Source organism: Bufo gargarizans, chromosome 7, assembly GCF_014858855.1.
Source record: "Bufo gargarizans isolate SCDJY-AF-19 chromosome 7, ASM1485885v1, whole genome shotgun sequence".
Lineage (NCBI taxonomy): Eukaryota > Metazoa > Chordata > Amphibia > Anura > Bufonidae > Bufo > Bufo gargarizans.
Window position 1 is genome coordinate 134453047 of NC_058086.1, and position 20147 is coordinate 134473193.

General features: G+C 48.6%; 1 protein-coding gene across 1 annotated transcript in view; it reads left to right on the plus strand.

Annotated features, from left to right (window-relative positions):
• The first annotated feature begins 14634 nt into the window (after positions 1-14634).
• The window catches only part of ASPM (assembly factor for spindle microtubules), an 89259-nt gene continuing 83746 nt past the window's right edge, over positions 14635-20147 (plus strand). The window contains 2 exon segments of the mRNA XM_044300822.1: positions 14635-14709; positions 14711-14878. Of these exon segments, the coding sequence (XP_044156757.1) occupies positions 14635-14709; positions 14711-14878 (243 nt within the window).

Genomic DNA, 20147 nt, shown 5'->3' on the forward strand with positions numbered 1-20147 from the left:
ATTACCGACTAAGGACCATTCACCCGTTATATATATTTCTGGGCTTCATCAAATTAGCACAGTATATAATGAGAACCAAAGGGGGGAGGGTTCGCTTCTACATGGGAAGGACAAGTCGCAAAAAAGTCCCCTCTAGTATGAGCGCATGAAGGTTCATAGAAACACAGACATGTCATTTCTATCATTCATTCCCTACCGCCTGCATGGCCTGCGTGCGCATGATCCACCTTGCCTCCCTCTGCAGGAGCAGGCGATGCCGGTCACCACCCCGAGGGATGGGGCGGACATGTTCTATGCCCGCAAAGGAGAGGCAACGCGGATACGCGCCATGGGCCGTGCGGACATGCTCTATGAGGCGTGGACTGCCTCTGCCTGATCTAATTGAGCCAATATGTTCGCGAATGCGCTCAAAGAGGGGGCGAATTGTCTTTCCGATGTAGAAGCGTTTACAAGGACAGAAAACCACATACACTACATAGGACGTACGGCAGTTAATAAAATCCCGTACTGTGTGTGATACACCACCTACTGTTAAATACCTAGAGCAGACATTAAGTGCGCAGAAGGAGCAATGGCCACATCTAAAATTGCCCAAAGGTTTTTTCAACCAAATTTCATCACGAGGTGAAGAAAAGACACTTCTAACTAACTTGTCTTTAATTGTAGGGCATCTTTTGAATGTGACCAAGGGTCTATTTTCAGTGAGGCTATTAAGAGTGGGGTCTCCCTTGAGAAGGTCCCAATTTCGGTTTATAATCTGCCGAGCCATTTCAGCGACCGGGCTGTATTGAAAAGCAAAAGCAAAATGTGGGGATTTATTAGTATTACTCCGTTCAATGAGCAAAGAATTGCGATCAAGTGAAGACGCTACCTATACTAGTTATTCCATCCCTCGTGGACTGCAATTTAAGAGATGTAATTTTGCCACTTGTTTTCCATGTACACCCGTACAATCGCCCTTTCCCTATATGTTTAATAGGCCTTGCCCCCTTCTCTTTTGCTGACTCAATTAACCTCCAGATTGCAATCATACCTGTTGTTTTGCTTGTATTTTATACGTCACATCCGTGGGAGTGAGGTACTTGCTGACGGCGTCGGCCGTCCCCCTTTTCCCACCTGTATAAAGCGCATGGAAGCGCAACGACGTAACCAGTGGCCTGAGGAAGCGCGTCTTAGCGCGCGAAACGGCCGTCGCTGTCTGCAACTATGTGTCCGCCCCGGATCCTGTTCGCTACCTGCTAAGGAAGCTACAATAAAAAGAAAGCTTTGACACACTTCGGTGAGTGCCGCAACTTCTTTTTCAACTCTCCTCATTATTTGCCATTTGTCTGCTATCAAGCCACTGTTTTGCTGAGCACCACATTGAGAAGCAATTTATACTGCATGTGGCCCGGTTCCAATACGGCGTGATCAGTGTATGCAGTGCCGCCTGATTATTATCTGCATCTCCCTATATCCATTACTACGTGTATCAAGATGGCAGAGCACGCTTTATTAAACACTGAAGCCACCACTTCTGATATAGAAACCGCATCCGAAACCGCATGCAGTCTTATTCTGGGTCGTCAAGGGACGGACACATTTTTTGTTACCTGCAACCAACAGGATTATGTACAGACTTCCAGCACTAAAAGTCTGGAAGCGAAAATATTTCAACTTGCTGACAAGGAAGTCAGATTATTCTGGACTATTGAGTCTTTGAAGTCCTATAGGGAAAGTGGGCGTGTTCCGAGAGGCCTACGTCTCTTTAAAGAAATTGTGCAGTACGAGGATGATCCCCTATTTATAGGGGAATGGAAAGCGGCACACCAAAGATTCTCCTTGGAGATCATGGAACTGGTACTGACACGGGACCAGCAAGAATATACCCATGTCATAGAACAACTAAGCAAGGCAAAGGAGGAGTTACAAAAACGACTCATGGAGTCGCAATTTCTTGGATTCGAAAAAAGACTCAATAAAAAATTACTCGCCACACAAGCGGACATTAAAGACCGAAAGAGGGACAAATTTATTAGAGATAAGAGTGACTATGAGGCTGACCGTGTCTTTGACTGGGGCAAAAAGCGAAATCGTCCCAAACGGGCCCCACGAAGAGGACGCCATAATTTCTGGGCCACTGATTCAGAATCAAGTGCCTCTGAGGGAAATGGAGTCAATCAAGCTGAAGATACAATAATCCCTTTAGAAAAGGCACGAGAAGGGGGCGTGGCAGACGCGGAACAGCAAGCAAGAGGAACCAGAAAGTCGACAAGAAGAAGACGTCAGGTCTCCTGGCGACAGTAGTTCCTGACGAACTCTTTGTCCAAACACCTCCTGAAAATGTGGTTCTCAACCTCACGGGCTTTGAACTGCCCCAGGGCTGTATCCCACTCCTCAATCGGGGGCTGGGATACAGCCTACCTGGGCAGTTCAGCCTGGTTGATTTTGAGATAGATTTGTTCTTGTCCATCCGCAAGTTATATCTTAAGAGATTATTCTCTGAAACCACCTCCCAGGTCCTCGACCCCTTACAGGGGGAGGTCCCCGCCACTATGTCACTCACTGACTTTCATCTGTCCGATAAATTCAGTGATGAAGAAATTTCCTGTATCCATTTCCTTTCCAGCACTGAACCAGATGAATCCACAGACGCAGTACAACATTTTAGTAGGTTTACAGGAGGCATCAGGTCCACCTTCCTTCCTCCCATGCCGGCCGGCTCACCAATTGACCTGTTCCACAAACAAGTTTTGAAAGAAATGCGTGCGTTGGTGTATCCAGCAGCACCTTCCAACCTTACGGTGGAAGAATCCCATGCTTTATTGTGGCTAGGGAAGCAGAAAAACATGGTGATTAAGCCGGCCGACAAGGGAGGGAATGTGGTCCTGATGTCTAGGGAGTATTACATGGAGGAGGCTAATAGACAGTTGGGAGATAACACAGTCTATATGAAGTTAAGGGGGAACCCGACACCTGAAATATCCTCCAAGCTCTGTCGGTTTATTGATCAGTACATATACAACGGATTTTTACCTAAAAATATTAGGGATAAACTCGTGCCAGCCTTCCCAAAAATTCCCACTTGGTACTTTGTACCAAAAATCCATAAATCCCTCACCCGACCTCCGGGACGTCCTATTGTGGCAGGCATCGGTTCAGTGCTGGAACCACTTATCAGGCTATATTGACTGGCTCCTTAGACCACTACTGGGGAGCACTCCGACATATCTCAAGGACACGGGAGACTTCCTCCGGGCACTCCGTAGTGTGGAGTGGCGGGAGGAATTCAGTCTCGTGTCCTTGGATGTCGAGAGTCTTTACACCAGAATCCCCCATGATCTTGGGTTGAAGGCTGTTGACACAGTCCTTGAGTAGAAGCAATAAGAGTGGGGTCTTCATTGATTTTGTCCACAAGGCACTGGACCTTGTTCTATCGAACAATGTCTTCCAATTTGATGGACAGTGGTACCGCCAGGTACTAGGTACGGCTATGGGCACGCCAGTCTCGTGCACATTCGCCAACCTGTACCTGGCGGTATTCGAGGAGACCTATATTTTCGCAGTGGATAACCCCTATGTGAGCCATATTAGCCTTTTTTTAAGATATGTGGATGATGTTTTTCTGGTCTGGTCGGGGAGCGAGGAGTCGTGTCGTGCATTTGTTGATCATCTTAACACATGCAATCGCATGAACATGAAGTTCACCATCAATTTTGGTGGTGAAGCTCCTGGATTTTCTAGATGTACATGTTACGGTAAAAGATGGAGTGGTACACACTTGTGGCCACCGTAAACCGACAGCGACTAACTCGCTCCTCCACCAGACCAGCTTCCACCCACCCTCAGTCAAACGCGCAGTTCCATATGGGCAGTTCGTCCGCCTGCGCAGGATTAATGACACGGATGAAGGTTTTCACCGCCAAGCTGGGGAACTTAGAGCCAGACTCATTAGTAGGGGTTATCCACTGCGAGAAGTCTCCGCAGCTTTATTCCAAAGCGTCTTCACTTGATCGCAATTCTTTGCTCATTGAACGGAGTAATACTAATAAATCCCCACGTTTTGCTTTTGCTTTTCAATACAGCCCGGTCGCTGAAATGGCTCGGCAGATTATAAACCGAAATTGGGACCTTCTCAAGGGAGACCCCACTCTTAATAGCTTCACTGAAAATAGACCCTTGGTCACATTCAAAAGATGCCCTACAATTAAAGACAAGTTAGTTAGAAGTGTCTTTTCTTCACCTCGTGATGAAATTTGGTTGAAAAAACCTTTGGGCAATTTTAGATGTGGCCATTGCTCCTTCTGCGCACTTAATGTCTGCTCTAGGTATTTAACAGTAGGTGGTGTATCACACACAGTACGGGATTTTATTAACTGCCGTACGTCCTATGTAGTGTATGTGGTTTTCTGTCCTTGTAAACGCTTCTACATCGGAAAGACAATTCGCCCCCTCTTTGAGCGCATTCGCGAACATATTGGCTCAATTAGATCAGGCAGAGGCAGTCCACGCCTCATAGAGCATGTCCGCACGGCCCACGGCGCGTATCCGCGTTGCCTCTCCTTTGCGGGCATAGAGCATGTCCGCCCCATCCCTCGGGGTGGTGACCGGCATCGCCTGCTCCTGCAGAGGGAGGCAAGGTGGATCATGCGCACGCAGGCCATGCAGGCGGTGGGAATGAATGATAGAAATGACATGTCTGTGTTTCTATGAACCTTCATGCGCTCATACTAGAGGGGACTTTTTTGCGACTTGTCCTTCCCATGTAGAAGCGAACCCTCCCCCCTTTGGTTCTCATTATATACTGTGCTAATTTGATGAAGCCCAGAAATATATATAACGGGTGAATGGTCCTTAGTCGGTAATCGTAATTTACTGCCGCTACCTATACTAGTTATTCCATCCCTCGTGGACTGCAATTTAAGAGATGTAATTTTGCCACTTGTTTTCATGTACACCCGTACAATCGCCCTTTCCCTATATGTTTAATAGGCCTTGCCCCCTTCTCTTTTGCTGACTCAATTAACCTCCAGATTGCAATCATACCTGTTGTTTTGCTTGTATTTTATACGTCACATCCGTGGGAGTGAGGTACTTGCTGACGGCGTCGGCCGTCCCCCTTTTCCCACCTGTATAAAGCGCATGGAAGCGCAACGACGTAACCAGTGGCCTGAGGAAGCGCGTCTTAGCGCGCGAAACGGCCGTCGCTGTCTGCAACTATGTGTCCGCCCCGGATCCTGTTCGCTACCTGCTAAGGAAGCTACAATAAAAAGAAAGCTTTGACACACTTCGGTGAGTGCCGCAACTTCTTTTTCAACTCTCCTCATTATTTGCCATTTGTCTGCTATCAAGCCACTGTTTTGCTGAGCACCACATTGAGAAGCAATTTATACTGCATGTGGCCCGGTTCCAATACGGCGTGATCAGTGTATGCAGTGCCGCCTGATTATTATCTGCATCTCCCTATATCCTATAAAGGAAAAGGGCTCTCTCCACCTTCAAGTTTGAAAGCACATTCAACTAGAGCAATGTCAACGTCATGGGCAGAAAATGCCTCAGCATCATTTCCCAGATCTGCCAGGCGGCGACCTGGTCCAGACCATCAACTTTCTTTAATCATTATAGACTCAATGTTTTGGTTAACAAGGACTTGTCCTTCGGACGAAAATTCTTGTCTGCAGCAGTCCCTCCCTAGTCTTGTCCCTTTGTTAATCCTCCTGCTTAGTGCCGTTGGGGAGGTGTACGGAAAAGATGATTACTCTTACCGTTAATTGGATTTTCCGTATAGCCTCCACAACTGCACTGGGATTTCCCACCCCAATTATCTTGACTGTACCTTTTCTGATTTAAAGGGGTTCTGCAGTTTGTTTAAACTGATGATCTATCCTCTGGATAGACCATCAGCATCTGATCAGCGGGGGTCCGACACCCGGGACCCCGCCGATCAGCTGTTTGAGAAGGCAGCGGTGCTGGCAGTAGCGCCGCGGCCTTCTCGCTGTTTACCACAGGCCCAGTGACGTCACGACTAGTATCACTGGCCTGGGCGGGGCTAAGCTCTGTTCACTTGAATGGAGCTTTGCCCAGACCAGTGATACTAGTCGTGACATCACTAGGCCAGCGGTAAACAGTGAGAAGGCCGTGGCACTACTGCCAGCGCCGCTGCCTTCTCAAACAGCTGATTGGCAGGGGTCCTGGGTGTCGGACCCCCACCGATCAGATGCTGATGATCTGGCCAGAGGATAGATCATCAGTTTAAAATAACTGCAGAACCCCTTTAAATTTTGTTCTTGGATATTTGCTGGAGAAGGTAAAGGGGAGAAGGCTTTTAAATCTTTGTTCTCCACGTTGTTTCCTGTCCCTGGGAGGCGGTGTAACCGCCTGGTAATTGCCATTGTGGACGCTATATGGAAAATCCAATTACCAGTAAGAGTAATTATCTTTTTGATGTCAGGACTTTTTCTCCCATCAAAAATAACTGATCTACAATGGAAGTGATCCAAACTAATCATAACAGATGCTCAAAATAACGGATCCATTTTTGTTCCTGTTCTTATGATCAGAAGAACGGAAATAATCGGTGATGTGAACGCACCCTTATTTTGCTGCTTGATGAAGGGACCTGAGTTGTCTGTAACGCTTGCTATGTAACATCGTTGCTTCTAGTGTTGTTAGCCATGAGGCTACCCGTGTGCTCTGCCAGGAGTCAGTAATCCTCCAGGGGCACGGGCTGGAGCAGCAATATGCGCTCCTCCTTGTACTCACAGCGCTGCTGCGGCCCCATTCATAAACTTCACAGCCCGTACTCCGCACACAGCTCAGCGGTGTACAGAGACCTGAGTTTTAAGCGCACAGTGAATAGTGTGCTTTAGGTACAGAAAAAAATAAGAAAAATACAAAATTAATTAAGTATATTAGAAAGTTTTATTAGGGCCATCTTATTAAAATTTGATACAAACGTTTAGGTTACTCTTTAAGAAATGTATTGCGATAAATATACATTTAGAAGAAAAAACACTTGGGGCTACAAAGAGACATTATACTGTATGGGGGCCACACAGGGACACACATACACAGGGCCCGATCCAGCAAGCCGTCTACAAATGGGAAAGCTCTGTGTAAGACGGATCCGGTGAAATGCAGCATCTGTCTCATCCAGAATAATGGACCCGGTATTTAAATTTTTGAAAGATCAAAAGCCTGGCGCATGTGCAGGACGGAAAACGTATCTGGCAATTTCTGGAACACTTAGTACCGGATCCGGCATCTCTATGGAAATTAATGCCGGATCCGGCAAGTGCCGTGTTGTTCCAAGGAATGGAACGGAAGACACAGTGATGCATGCTGAACGGATTGCTTTCCATTCAGAATGCACTAGGACAAAACTGATGCGTTTTTTTTTTTTTTTTCCGGTATTGAGACCCTTTACTGGATTTCAATACCGGAAAAGAATAATGTTAATGTGAAAGTAGCCTTAGGCTAGTATCACACTAGCGGCAGGGGACTCCGGCGGGAGAACAGCCTGTCGGATCCGTCCTGCTGCTAGTTCACGTGTGCCCCCGGACTGCCGCTCAGTCCATATTGACTATATTGGGGGTGGGGGCGGAGTTCTAGCAGCAGCATGGCAGCGCACGCCGAGAGGCGGCCGGACTAAAAGTACTTTAGGCTACAATTTTATTTATTTTTTTAAAGAGGAGCAGTAACATTATTGTACTAGAGAAGAACTCCCATAAACCGGGAGAAAGGAACCCCTCACAAACATAAACAGATGAACAAGTGCAGGACCTCAAAAATTACTAAACTAGGTTCCAACATCAGAGAGGGACCCAAACCGTTATACTGGGTCTAACAAGACGCAATACTCCAGGTATATACCGCAGTCGTTATTGCAGGGTCACACACAACACACAGGATAAGGTCCCTGCGTCCGAGTTCCGTAAACTAGTGCTGGGACAAGCAGGACGCTTTATCAAAACACGGAATAGTCTTACCAGTTTTGGTTCAGAAACCTCACTATTCCCAAAGTAGAAGGAGCGGTCACTCCAGGCTTGCGGGCTTTAGATACCAGATGGTAATACAGGCATCAGGTCCTCAGTCTTAGCAGTAGGGAGGCCTCAGGGAGAGGAATCTGTCCCTGTTGCACCCTACTTGACCTATCGAGCCCTAGTGACCTCCTAATACGGGGTCCGTACTCCGCAAGGGGTGGCCCCGTCCGGAACCTCACCCTGATCTAGAATCCCTATAAGGCCCTACAGGCTAATCTCAAGAGGCTAAACTGGATACCAGATCAGGGCAATGGAAATGTACGTATAGTAAATTGGCCACGATATATTTGCGTGTTCCAACGCGTTTCATCAAATGAACATATCAAGAGAACCATCTGTTCATACTAAGAAACCCCATGTTAAAGGGGATATTAATTATTGATATTTATGCAAATCTCAATAATTAATATTCATAAATAGGCGTAGTCGTCTTGTGATGACTCTGCCTATTTATGCCTTAATGAACAACAAATCGCTACTGATTGCCCTACGCTAATCACTAAACTAGCTGCACGCGCCTTACTGACTACCACTAGTAATCACACATTACACAATAGGGATAAATGACACGGTATTTATTAATAATACATTAGTAATACAATGTCAACAATATACTAACTCTATTGCGGCGATACTTTACAACCAAAAAGGTATTAGGTTTATAACTATATATATCTATAACAAGGGGATAGATATATATTGTTATAACCGCACACTACAATATAAATACACACACTAATACAATATACTAACACGGTTCTGACTACACTACACAGTACATTCCCAAATTCCACCCACAATCTAACTACACAATACACACATACAGGTATAACAGCCCTCCCGCCTGGATCTATACTATCCCTATGGGGTAATAGGGGTGAGGTACCTGGGGGATGTCACGACAGGGCTGCCACAAAATAAGGGTTAAGCACAACCAGGGTAACAGGGGTAGCAATATTCCAGGGTAGCGGGGAATAAGAGGGATCCTGGGGGAGACACAGGGGGTGGGGGCTCAGGACCGGGGAAGGTAAGGGTAGCCCAAGGTTATGGGGGGGGAAACAGGGGCTATAGGGGAACACAGAGGGTTAGGGGTTAACCAGGGGAATGCAGGATCAGGGGGGTATCAGGGGGGTATATAGATCAGCAGGGGGGTATATAGGTAGCAGCAGGGGGGTATATAGCTCAGCAGGGGGGTATATAGATCAGGGGGGTATATAGGTAGCAGCAGGGGGGTATATAGATCAGCAGCCGGGGGGGTATATAGATCAGCAGCAGGGGGGTATATTTCAGGGGGTTAATGATACTTAATGCTCGTTGTCCAGGGGGGCTCGTCCGTCCAGGGGGGCTCGTCAGTCCAGGGGATGATCGCTTGGTGGTGTACTTACCTGACTGCTGAGCGGGGCGCCGCCGGTCTATTTAAACTTGGTGGCGCCCGCTCGCAGTCTTCCTATTCGCGCCGTGCGCATGCGCACCGCCGGCCTCAATATGTGGGCCGGCGCGGTGATATGACGTCACCGCGCCGGCCCGAGGATCTCGGAGCGCGCTTCCAGGGGGGGGATCCTTTGATCCTCCCGCCTGTGAAGCGGACGCTTACCTCCGGCGCTGTAATTACAGCGCCGGAGGTCAGCCACTCGCAGGGGCATGGGAACTCTTTGTTCCCATGTCTCTGTTAGGAGCATCATCTCCGGCGTGGCCGGAGATGGTGACAAAGGGCAGAGGATCTATTGATCCTCTGTCCTTTGTAGAGGCCGACGCTGGACATGATTGTCCAACTGTCGGTCTCCTCCCAGCAAGCGGCATGATTCCGGCCATATATGCCTATAGATGCGTGGGGCACATCCATAGGCATATAGGAACGGACATTACACATGGGGGCATGTTATATATCTTAAAGGGGCATAAAGGGGGCACATATCAAGGGGGCAATAACAAGGGGGCACACATATATATATATATATATATTAAAGGGGCAATAACAAGGGGGCACACATATATATATATATAACAAGGGGGCACACACATATATATATATATATATTAAAGGGGCATAAAGGGGGCACACATATATATATATTAAAGGGGCATAAAGGGGGCACACATATAACTTCCATCAATACGTATACACAGAGATGCATGTCGCCAAGGGGGCCTACATACATCTCTGTGCATATCCACAGATCCCACCTGGAGGAGCCCATATACAAGGGCTAATATATATGTATATATGTCACGGCATATATACATATATATTCAAATATGACACTTCCCTCAACACCCCATGAATCGTCAGGGGACATGGGGCTTAGTATTGGACTAACTACTGGCTGCCTAACTGCTGAAATGAGGCATATGGCACAACTCCACAGGATGAAGCTAGCCTGATTACTACTGCAGCCAGGCGTATGGCGTTGCTCCAAAGTATCACCTGAAACAAACATACAAATACAGGGACGGACCCAATCAGGAAACCGATCCGGTACTTACAGTGCTCCTGGAGGGGCGCATGGCAAATATCCAGGGAAGTGGGCACCGAGCATGGCCGTGTCCCACTGTCAGGCACTAGTCTGGCAGCGCTGTTTGGCGCGCTAATTACATTTAAAAGAAGGAGGCCAGCCCGTGCCTCTTTCACACTTGCGTTGTCCGGATCCGGCGTGTACTCCACTTGCCGGAATTACACGCCGGATCCGGAAAAACGCAAGTGTACTGAAAGCATTTGAAGACGGATCCGTCTTCAAACTGCGTTCAGTGTTACTATGGCAGCCAGGACGCTATTAAAGTCCTGGTTGCCATAGTAGGAGCGGGGAGTGGTATACTTACAGTCCGTGCGGCTCCCGGGGCGCTCCAGAATGACGTCAGAGCGCCCCATGCGCATGGATGACGTGCCATGTGATCACGTCATACATGCGCGTGGGGCGCCCTGACGTCACTCTGGAGCGCCCCGGGAGCCGCACGGACGGTAAGTATACTGCTCCCCCGCTCCCCACTACACTTTACCATGGCTGCCAGGACTTTAGCGTCCCGGCAGCCATGGTAACCATTCAGAAAAAGCTAAACGTCGGATCCGGATTAAGGCCGGATCTGGATCAATGTCTTTCAATGGGCATTAATTCCGGATCCGGCATTGCGGCAAGTCTTCAGGATTTTGGCTCCGGGAGCAATGAATGTGGAGAGCTCTGGCACCATGTGCAGTGCCGGTGTTCTGTCATGTACTATATACAGTACAGACCAAAAGTTTAGACACACCTTGTCATTCAAAGAGTTTTCTTTATTTTTATGACTATGAAAATTGTAGATTCACAATGAAGGCATCAAAACTATGAATTAACACATGTGGAATTATATACATAACAAAAAAGTGTGAAACAACCGAAAATATGTCATATTCTAGGTTCTTCAAAGTAGCCACCTTTTGCTTTGATTACTGCTTAGCACACTCTTGGCATTCTCTTGATGATCTTCAAGAGGTAGTCACCTGAAATGGTTTTCACTTCACAGGTGTGCCCTGTCAGGTTTAATAAGTGGGATTTCTTGCCTTATAAATGGGGTTGGGACCATCAGTTGCTTTGTGGAGAAGTCAGGTGGATACACAGCTGATAGTCCTACTGAATAGACTGTTAGAATTTGTATTATGGCAAGAAAAAAGCAGCTAAGGCCTCTTTCACACTTGCGTTGTCCGGATCCGGCATGTACTCCACTTGCCGGAGGTACACGCCGGATCCGGAAAAACGCAAGTGTACTGAAAGCATTTGAAGACGGATCTGTCTTCAAAATGCTTTCAGTGTTACTATGGCAGCCAGGACGCTATTAAAGTCCCGGTTGCCATAGTAGGAGCGGAGGATCGGTATACTTACAGTCCGCGCAGCTCCCGGGGCGCTCCAGAATGACGTCAGAGCGTCCCATGGGCATGGATGACGTGCCATGCGAACACGTCATCCATGCGCCTGGGGCGCCCTGACGTCACTCTGGAGCCCCCCGGGAGCCGCACGGGCGGTAAGTATGCTGCTCCCCCGCTCCCCACTACACTTTACCATGGCTGCCAGGACTTTAGCGTCCCGGCAGCCATGGTAACCATTCAGAAAAAGCTAAACGTCGGATCCAGCAATGCGCCGAAACGACGTTTAGCTTAAGGCCGGATCCGGATCAATGCCTTTCAATGGGCATTAATTCCGGATCCGGCCTTGAGGCAAGTGTTCAGGATTTTTGGCCGGAGCAAAAAGCGCAGCATGCTGCGGTATTTTCTCCGGCCAAAAAACTTTCCGTTCCGGAACTGAAGACATCCTGATGCATCCTGAACGGATTTCTCTCCATTCAGAATGCATTAGGATAAAACTGATCAGGATTCTTCCGGCATAGAGCCCTGACGACGGAACTCTATGCCGGAAGACAAGAACGCAGGTGTGAAAGAGCCCTAAGTAAAGAAAAACGAGTGGCCATCGTTACTTTAAGAAATGAAGGTCAGTCAGTCCGAAAAATTGGGAAAACTTTGAAAGTGTCCCTAAGTGCAGTCACAAAAACCATCAAGCGCTACAAAGAAACTGGCTCACATGCGGACCGCCCCAGGAAAGGAAGACCAAGAGTCACCTCTGCTGCGGAGGATAAGTTCATCCGAGTCACCAGCCTCAGAAATCGCAGGTTAACAGCAGCTCAGATTAGAGACCAGGTCAATGCCACACAGAGTTCTAGCAGCAGACACATCACTAGAACAACTGTTAAAGGGGTTGTCCGGGTTCAGAGCTGAACCCGGACATACCCTTATTTTCACCCCGGCAGCCCTCCTGAGCCTGGCATCGGAGCATCTTATGCTCCGATGCGCTCCAGTGCCCTGCGCTAGATCGCGCAGGGCACAGGCTCTTGTGTTTTCAATAACACACTGCCGGGCGGTAACTTCCGCCCAGCAGTGTGTTCGGTGACGTCACCGGCTCTGAGGGGCGGGCTTTAGCTCTGCCCTAGCCGTTTTACTGGCTAGGGCAGAGCCAAATCCCGCCCATCAGTGCCGGTGACGTCACCGGGCTGCCTGTCAGCCCCATAGAGAGCCCGGTATGTCACCGGAACTCAGAAAAATGCCTTTGCCCTGCGCGATTTAGCGCAGGGCAAAGGAGAGCATCGGAGCATGAACTGCTCCGATGCTCATGTCAGGGGGGCTGCCTGGGTGAAAATGGAGGGATGTCCAGGTTCAGCTCTGAACCTGGACAACCCCTTTAAGAGGAGACTGTGTGAATCAGGCCTTCATGGTAGAATATCTGCTAGGAAACCACTGCTAAGGACAGGCAACAAGCAGAAGAGACTTGTTTGGGCTAAAGAACACAAGGAATGGACATTAGACCAGTGGAAATCTGTGCTTTGGTCTGATGAGTCCAAATTTGAGATATTTGGCTCCAACCACCGTGTCTTTGTGCGACGCAGAAAAGGTGAACGGATAGACTCTACATGCCTGGTCCCCACCGTGAAGCATGGAGGAGGAGGTGTGATGGTGTGGGGATGCTTTGCTGGTGACACTGTTGGGCATTTATTCAAAATTGAAGGCATACTGAACCAGCATGGCTACCACAGCATCTTGCAGCGGCATGCTATTCCATCCGGTTTGCGTTTAGTTGGACCATCATTTATTTTTCAACAGGACAATGACCCCAAACACGCCTCCAGGCTGTGTAAGGGCTATTTGACCATGAGGAGAGTGATGGGGTGCTGTGCCAGATGACCTGGCCTCCACAGTCACCGGACCTGAACCCAATCGAGATGGTTTGGGGTGAGCTGGACCGCAGAGTGAAGGCAAAAGGGCCAACAAGTGCTAAGCATCTCTGGGAACTCCTTCAAGACTGTTGGAAGACCATTTCAGGTGACTACCTCTTGAAGCTCATCAAGAGAATGCCAAGAGTGTGCAAAGCAGTAATCAAAGCAAAAGGTGGCTACTTTGAAGAACCTAGAATATGACATATTTTCTGTTGTTTCACACTTTTTTGTTATGTATATAATTCCACATGTGTTAATTCATAGTTTTGATGCCTTCAGTGTGAATCTACAATTTTCATAGTCATTAAAATATAGAAAACTCTTTGAATGAGAAGGTGTGTCCAAACTTTTGGTCTGTACTATATATGTCTGATTGTCGTGTGTCACAGCAATCCTGTTCTCTATGCTGCACCACACACAGTAACGTCTCTGATTGTCAATAACCGCAGTCAGGTGGCTGACAACATAACCGCTGCTGTACTATAAAAACACCCCGCAGGAACATCTGTGGCACAGTACCGCACGAATACCGCACAGCTTCAGGGACCCGCCCTCACCGCTGTTGTGCTGCTGTTTTCCCCGTTGCCATGACGTGACCGGAGTACACGCCGGATGCCATGTTTTGAATAAATCTCCGGCCTCTCATTGGTTCTTTCTTTTGGCCCCGCCTTATCCGAAATGCTATGCGCTATGATTGGCTGAACATTCCTCCACCGCATGTCACTATTGGATGAGCCGAGGAAGTAGGCGGGGAGAATGTTACCGTTGGACCTATCAGAGGTCTTCGCATTTTCAAATCTGTGGCAGGTCGGGGTTGCAGGTAGAGACTGGAGAGGTCTATGGCAGGCGTGAGAGCGAGGACCTGAGCACGGACCGCGGCGACATGCTGAATATATCGCCCCCGGCGGCAGTGGGGCAGAAGCCGCTCCCGGAGGACGCAGCCGTGCTGTCCCTCACAGCACTTCTCCCGGCCGCCGTTCCTCAGCTTCGGCTGTGTTCGCCCTGGTTCCGCCCGCAGTGCGGTTCTTTTGCTGCAGAATCCCTCGGCGGACCCGGCTTATGTGACCGTGAACAAGCTGCCGCAGCACCGAGGCTTCAGCGTGCCGGAGACGGAGCTCCTCGTACCGGTATGTGAGGGACACGGGCCGGCCGGCTGTTGTGGGACTACAACTCCCAGCATGCACGACAGCCTCCCCACAGTGTGTATGTTATGTGTGATAGGAAGCATCACTTAGGGAGAACCGCAGCATTGCTCGGGCTCTGTTCACACTGCATGCAGGCTGTTCCTCCTGCTGCTGACGGAGCCTCTGACAGCCCTGGGCGCTGGTGGGCACTGCTACCTTTTGTACAAACCACTTTTAGTTTTACGGAGTTGTCACATAACTGCTGTCTGGGCAGGACCAGCAACCTGTCTGTACCGAATAGAATGCCGGAGGCAGAGTGCATACTGACACTCGTGGAGGCATATGCATGGCCGGGATCTGGATTTTGCAGATCTGTGGTTTTGTGGACTGAAAAACAGAAACCGCATGTGTACATGAGGCCGTAGTGTTTGCATAGGGACCTGCCTGTTATCTGCGGGGTCTGGGCTCAGTTGTCCAACATACCCCTGATATTCTACATCCTGGGCGAGCAGTAGTGGTCGTGCTGGCACACTATATAGAAAACAGCAAGCGCTTTCTCCTATAGTGTGCAAACACGACCACTAACTGCTGGATTGCAGGGTGGTCGTAACACTTGGATACATGCAGTATATAATGTGATGGAACAATGAATCCGGCCAGCAAAGGAGGCAATATGGACAATACGTTAGTAAGTGCCTTGTATTAACTTTATCTATATGTAGGCCATTTGCAGAAGCAATACAACCCCTTTAAAGGGGTTCTCCGGGCTTTTAATATTGACGACCTGTCATCGATATCAGATCGGTTGGGTCTGACACCCCTGCAGATCAGCTGTATTCGGAGATGGCGAGCGCAGTGCACGTGCCGTCCCCTGTCTTCCTGCTGCTGTTTTGCCATAGACATGGCAGCGAGAAGAAATTCAGGAGACGGCAGGTGCACTGCGCTCACCATCTCCTAATACCGCCGATCCGCAGGGGTGCCGGGTGTCAGACCCCACCAATCTGATAGTCAATATTAAAAGCCCGGAGAACCCCTTTGAGGTTATATTACACACAGACTTCATGTGATGGATGTCCTAGAGGTCGGGGGGCTGATGCTGCATATGTTTGGGGAGAGGTACGTGAATTTATGGAGACTCTCCTGACTGCCCCTGGAGCAGCGATGGCTATCCTCCGGCACTCCAGCTGTGGTGACACTACGACTCCCAGCATGCTCCTTTCATTTCTGTGGAGTTCTGAGAACAGCCAAGCAAGTGTACATCTTGGGAGTTGTAGTTTTACCACAGCTGGAGGTTAGCCACCACAGGGCTAGGATATTACACTCCAAAGTGTCTCTTTGGGTTAGTGGATGATGTTCCGAATCTGCCTGGATCAGCTGTTCCCACTTTATAAACCTGTGACATGCGGTGCCCTGACTGGTTTGTTGAGACTTGTGATTTGGGTTCCTTCATTGTCCAGTACGGCCACCAACTCTATTGACCTCATAGGCCTTCTCTTCTTTCTTCTCCTTCCTTTTTATACATATCCCACCTTTTTTTTATCTTATTACCTGTTTCCCCCCTCCCTAAACTTAGGGTTCCTGTCTTCAGGTTCTCTACTGCCCTTGGTATATTATAAATGTAGAAGTATACTTGTTGCGGGGGCGCTCTGTGTTGAAATGGTTGCAGGTACCGTATACTGCCATATACTATGTAGTCTGTGTGCCCCAAGCCTTCTGCATGGCACTTGTCTGCTCTGACCGTACGCCATTTGTTTGGATCTGCACTTCTTTGTGTGCTGTATGGTCTTGTTCTGTTGAATAAACCTTCACTTAAAAGAGAAGGTGATAAAATAAAGATCGGACGCTCGCCACTAAATCAGGTCCTCGCCTCTGTTCTATGTTTACTGCAGCAGTGACAAGCTGTATTCAGTACTTGACTGCTGCAGCCAGTCACTGGACTCTGTGGTACTGTACATAGCATGAGACTGCTGAGGCCAGTGATTGGCTGCAGTAGTCATGTGCGTATATGGCTACAACACCACTGAAGTCTGTAAGCACAGGCTGGAGGTGCGGACTGGAAATTGTGGGAAGTATCTGATCTATAGTTCTTAGCTCACTGGGACATTTTCATATAAGTTGGGCAACCCTTTTAACCGCCTCCGGACCGCCTAACGCAGATGTGCGTACTGGAGGCGGCAGCGCTGCGCACAGTCACGCATATACGCGTCATCTCGCGAGACGCGAGATGACGCAGTTCGGGCCGGCATTTCGTCAAGGAGTATTTCATCATCAGCTTGCCAGCCAATGATCGCGGCTGGCAAGCTGATGATTTTTAAAAAATCCAATCAGAGTGCCAGATAGCAGATCATATTTGTAAATATGATCTGTTATATGGCTGCCTGCTCCTCTGCTGGTTCTTTTCGTCGGTTGGATCCAGCAGAGGAGCAGGCTACACAGTGAGTACACCAAACACATCATACTAGCCCCAGATCACCCCCCTGAACCCCAATTAACCCTTTGATCACCCCTTTGTCAATCACTAGTGAAAGGAAAAAAGTGATCAGTGTAAACTGTCACTTCTTTTTTTCACTGGTATTGACCGTTAGGTTTCAGTATAGTTTAGGCCCCTTGGTTAGGTAGTTAGCGATCAGTTAGCGCCCAGCCCACCGCACCGCAGTCACTGATTCGCTGATTAGCGTATCGCTAATCAGCATTTGTACTTTTATAGTATCTGGAAGTGATCAAAACTGATCACAGTCAGATCTATAATAGTACTAGTGTCACTTTAGTTCGCCCTCCACCCAAAACGCAGTGTTTGCCCGATCAGGCCTGATCGGTCGCCCACACGTGCGTTCACCCACGCCCGCCCCACCGCAGTGACAAAAATTATTATTTTTTTATCACTGCACAATCACTTTACACGCACTGCGGCGATAAAAAAATCAGTTTTGATATTTTTTTTATCAACCGCAACGGCCTCCGGTACTTCGCTAGCCTCCCATTTGTAAGACAGGCTTGCTTTTTTTTTTTCTTGGGTAGTCTCAGGGAATACCCCTTTAATTTAGTTGCCCAAATGTCAAACAGGGGGTGTTCTTCTGAAGAGGCCTACAGGCTTCTGACCCAGTCGGATGAGGAATGGGAACCCTCATCTGATGAATCCAGCGGGTCAGAATACGAACCTGTAGAAAGCAGTGGCTCTCTGACCCAAAGTTCGGACGAGGAGGCTGAGGTCCCTGATAGCAGCAGGCGTACCCGGCCCCATGTCGCTAGACCACAGGTTGCGCAGGATCCGCTTCAAGAGCAGCAGAGTGGGGCTGGTGCTGTCGGATTACGTGGTGAGGCATACACCAGCAGCCCAGCCCTCCCTGGACCTAGTACCAGCACTGCCGTACAACCTGGTGAAGTAGCGAGCACCGGAAGGGCAGTTGAAGCTGGTACGGTGGCACGTGCAGTAGTGACCCCGTCGCAGCCACCGCAAAGACGTGCCCATAGAGCCCCTAGAATCCCTGAGGTGCTGGCAAACCCTGATTGGCAGTCCCCAACTTCAGCCGCACCTGTAGTTTTCCCTTTCACTGCCCAGTCTGGAGTTCGGGTTGAGACAGCTCAGATCGGTTCGGCCCTGGGATTTTTTGAGCTGTTCTTGACTGCGGAGCTTTTAGACATAGTTGTGGCCGAAACAAACCGGTATGCCACACAATTTATAACTGCTAACCCGGGAAGCTTTTATGCCCAGCCTTTCCGGTGGAAACCAGTCCAAGTTTCCGAAATTAAAACTTTTCTGGGCCTTCTCCTCAACATGGGTCTAACTAAAAAGCATGAATTGCGGTCATATTGGTCCACGAACCCAATTCATCACATGCCCATGTTCTCTGCTGCTATGTCCAGGACACGATTTGAGACCATCCTGCGTTTCCTGCACTTTAGCGACAACACCTGCCTCCCATCCCAGAGGCCACCCTGCTTTTGACCGGCTCCACCCGTCTTGCAAGGGGGCAGAGGGCCGCACTGTGTAACGAAGAACTGCTCGCGGTGAAATGGAGAGACAAGTGTGACGTTTACATGCTCTCCTCCATTCACGCAGACACGACAATACAAATTGAGCGAGCAACCCGTGTCATTGAAAAGCCCCTCTTAGTCCACGACAATAATTTGCTCATGGGAGGGGTGGACTTCAATGACCAGATGTTGTCTCCGTATTTCGTTTCCCGCAGAACCAGACGCTGGTATAAGAAGGTGTCTGTATATTTAATTCAATTGGCTCTGTACAATAGTTTTGTTCTCTACAGTAAGGCTGGGAGAACTGGATCCTTCCTCAAATTTCAGGAAGAGATCATCGAGAACCTCCTGTACCCAGGAGGTTCCGTGGCCCCATCCACCAGTGTAGTTAGCCGTCTACACGAGCGACATTTCCCCAATGTCGTTCCTGGTACCTCAACCCAACAGTCACCCCGAAAAAGATGTCGTGTCTGTAGCAGGAGTGGAATAAGGCGTGACACCCGCTATTTCTGTCCTGACTGTCCTGACCACCCTGCCCTATGCTTTGGAGATTGTTTCCGGAAGTACCACTCACAGGTACACTATTAGCATAGGGATCATCTCACCAGGACAGGCACACAGGGCTATTAGGGCCCATTCACTCACAGAGCTGCTGCAAACGTCTCCTTTCACCTGGGACAAAGTGCATAACGCACTTCGCCACATCTTTGGGCGATTTGCGCTTTGCACATTGACCCATGGGGAAGGAGAGGTTTGTTCTATAAAGGTAAAAAAAACAAAACACCAGTAAGCAAAAAGGTTAATGTTCAGTTAAAAAAGTTAAAGTTTATATATTCTGTTCCAAAGTTAATAAAATTATTGCGTTGCGGCCTGTGATTTATTTATCCACATCGATTGATGTGAATGGAGAAATCTGGTTTGCCAGGGCATACGAGCTAAGTGGGTATGGATGTAGGGCGGAGCTCCTATGTCCTGGCAGACGCCTTCCCCCTCCTTTTTTTTTTTTTTTGGCAGAGATTTTGTCATCCACATTGATCGATGCGAATGAAGAAATCTGTGCCGTTCATTTTTTTTTTTCTTTCAGCCCAGAGGCTGAACGGAAAAAAAAATCTCATTACCTGTATGCTCAATATAAGGAGAATAGCAGAAACTCCTAATGCTGGCCATACATGTAATGATTGCGGAGACCCTCAAATGCCAGGGCAGTACAAACACCCCACAACTAACCCCATTTTGGAAAGAAGACACCCCAAGGTATTTGCTGAGGGGCACATTGAGTCCATGAAAGATTTAAATT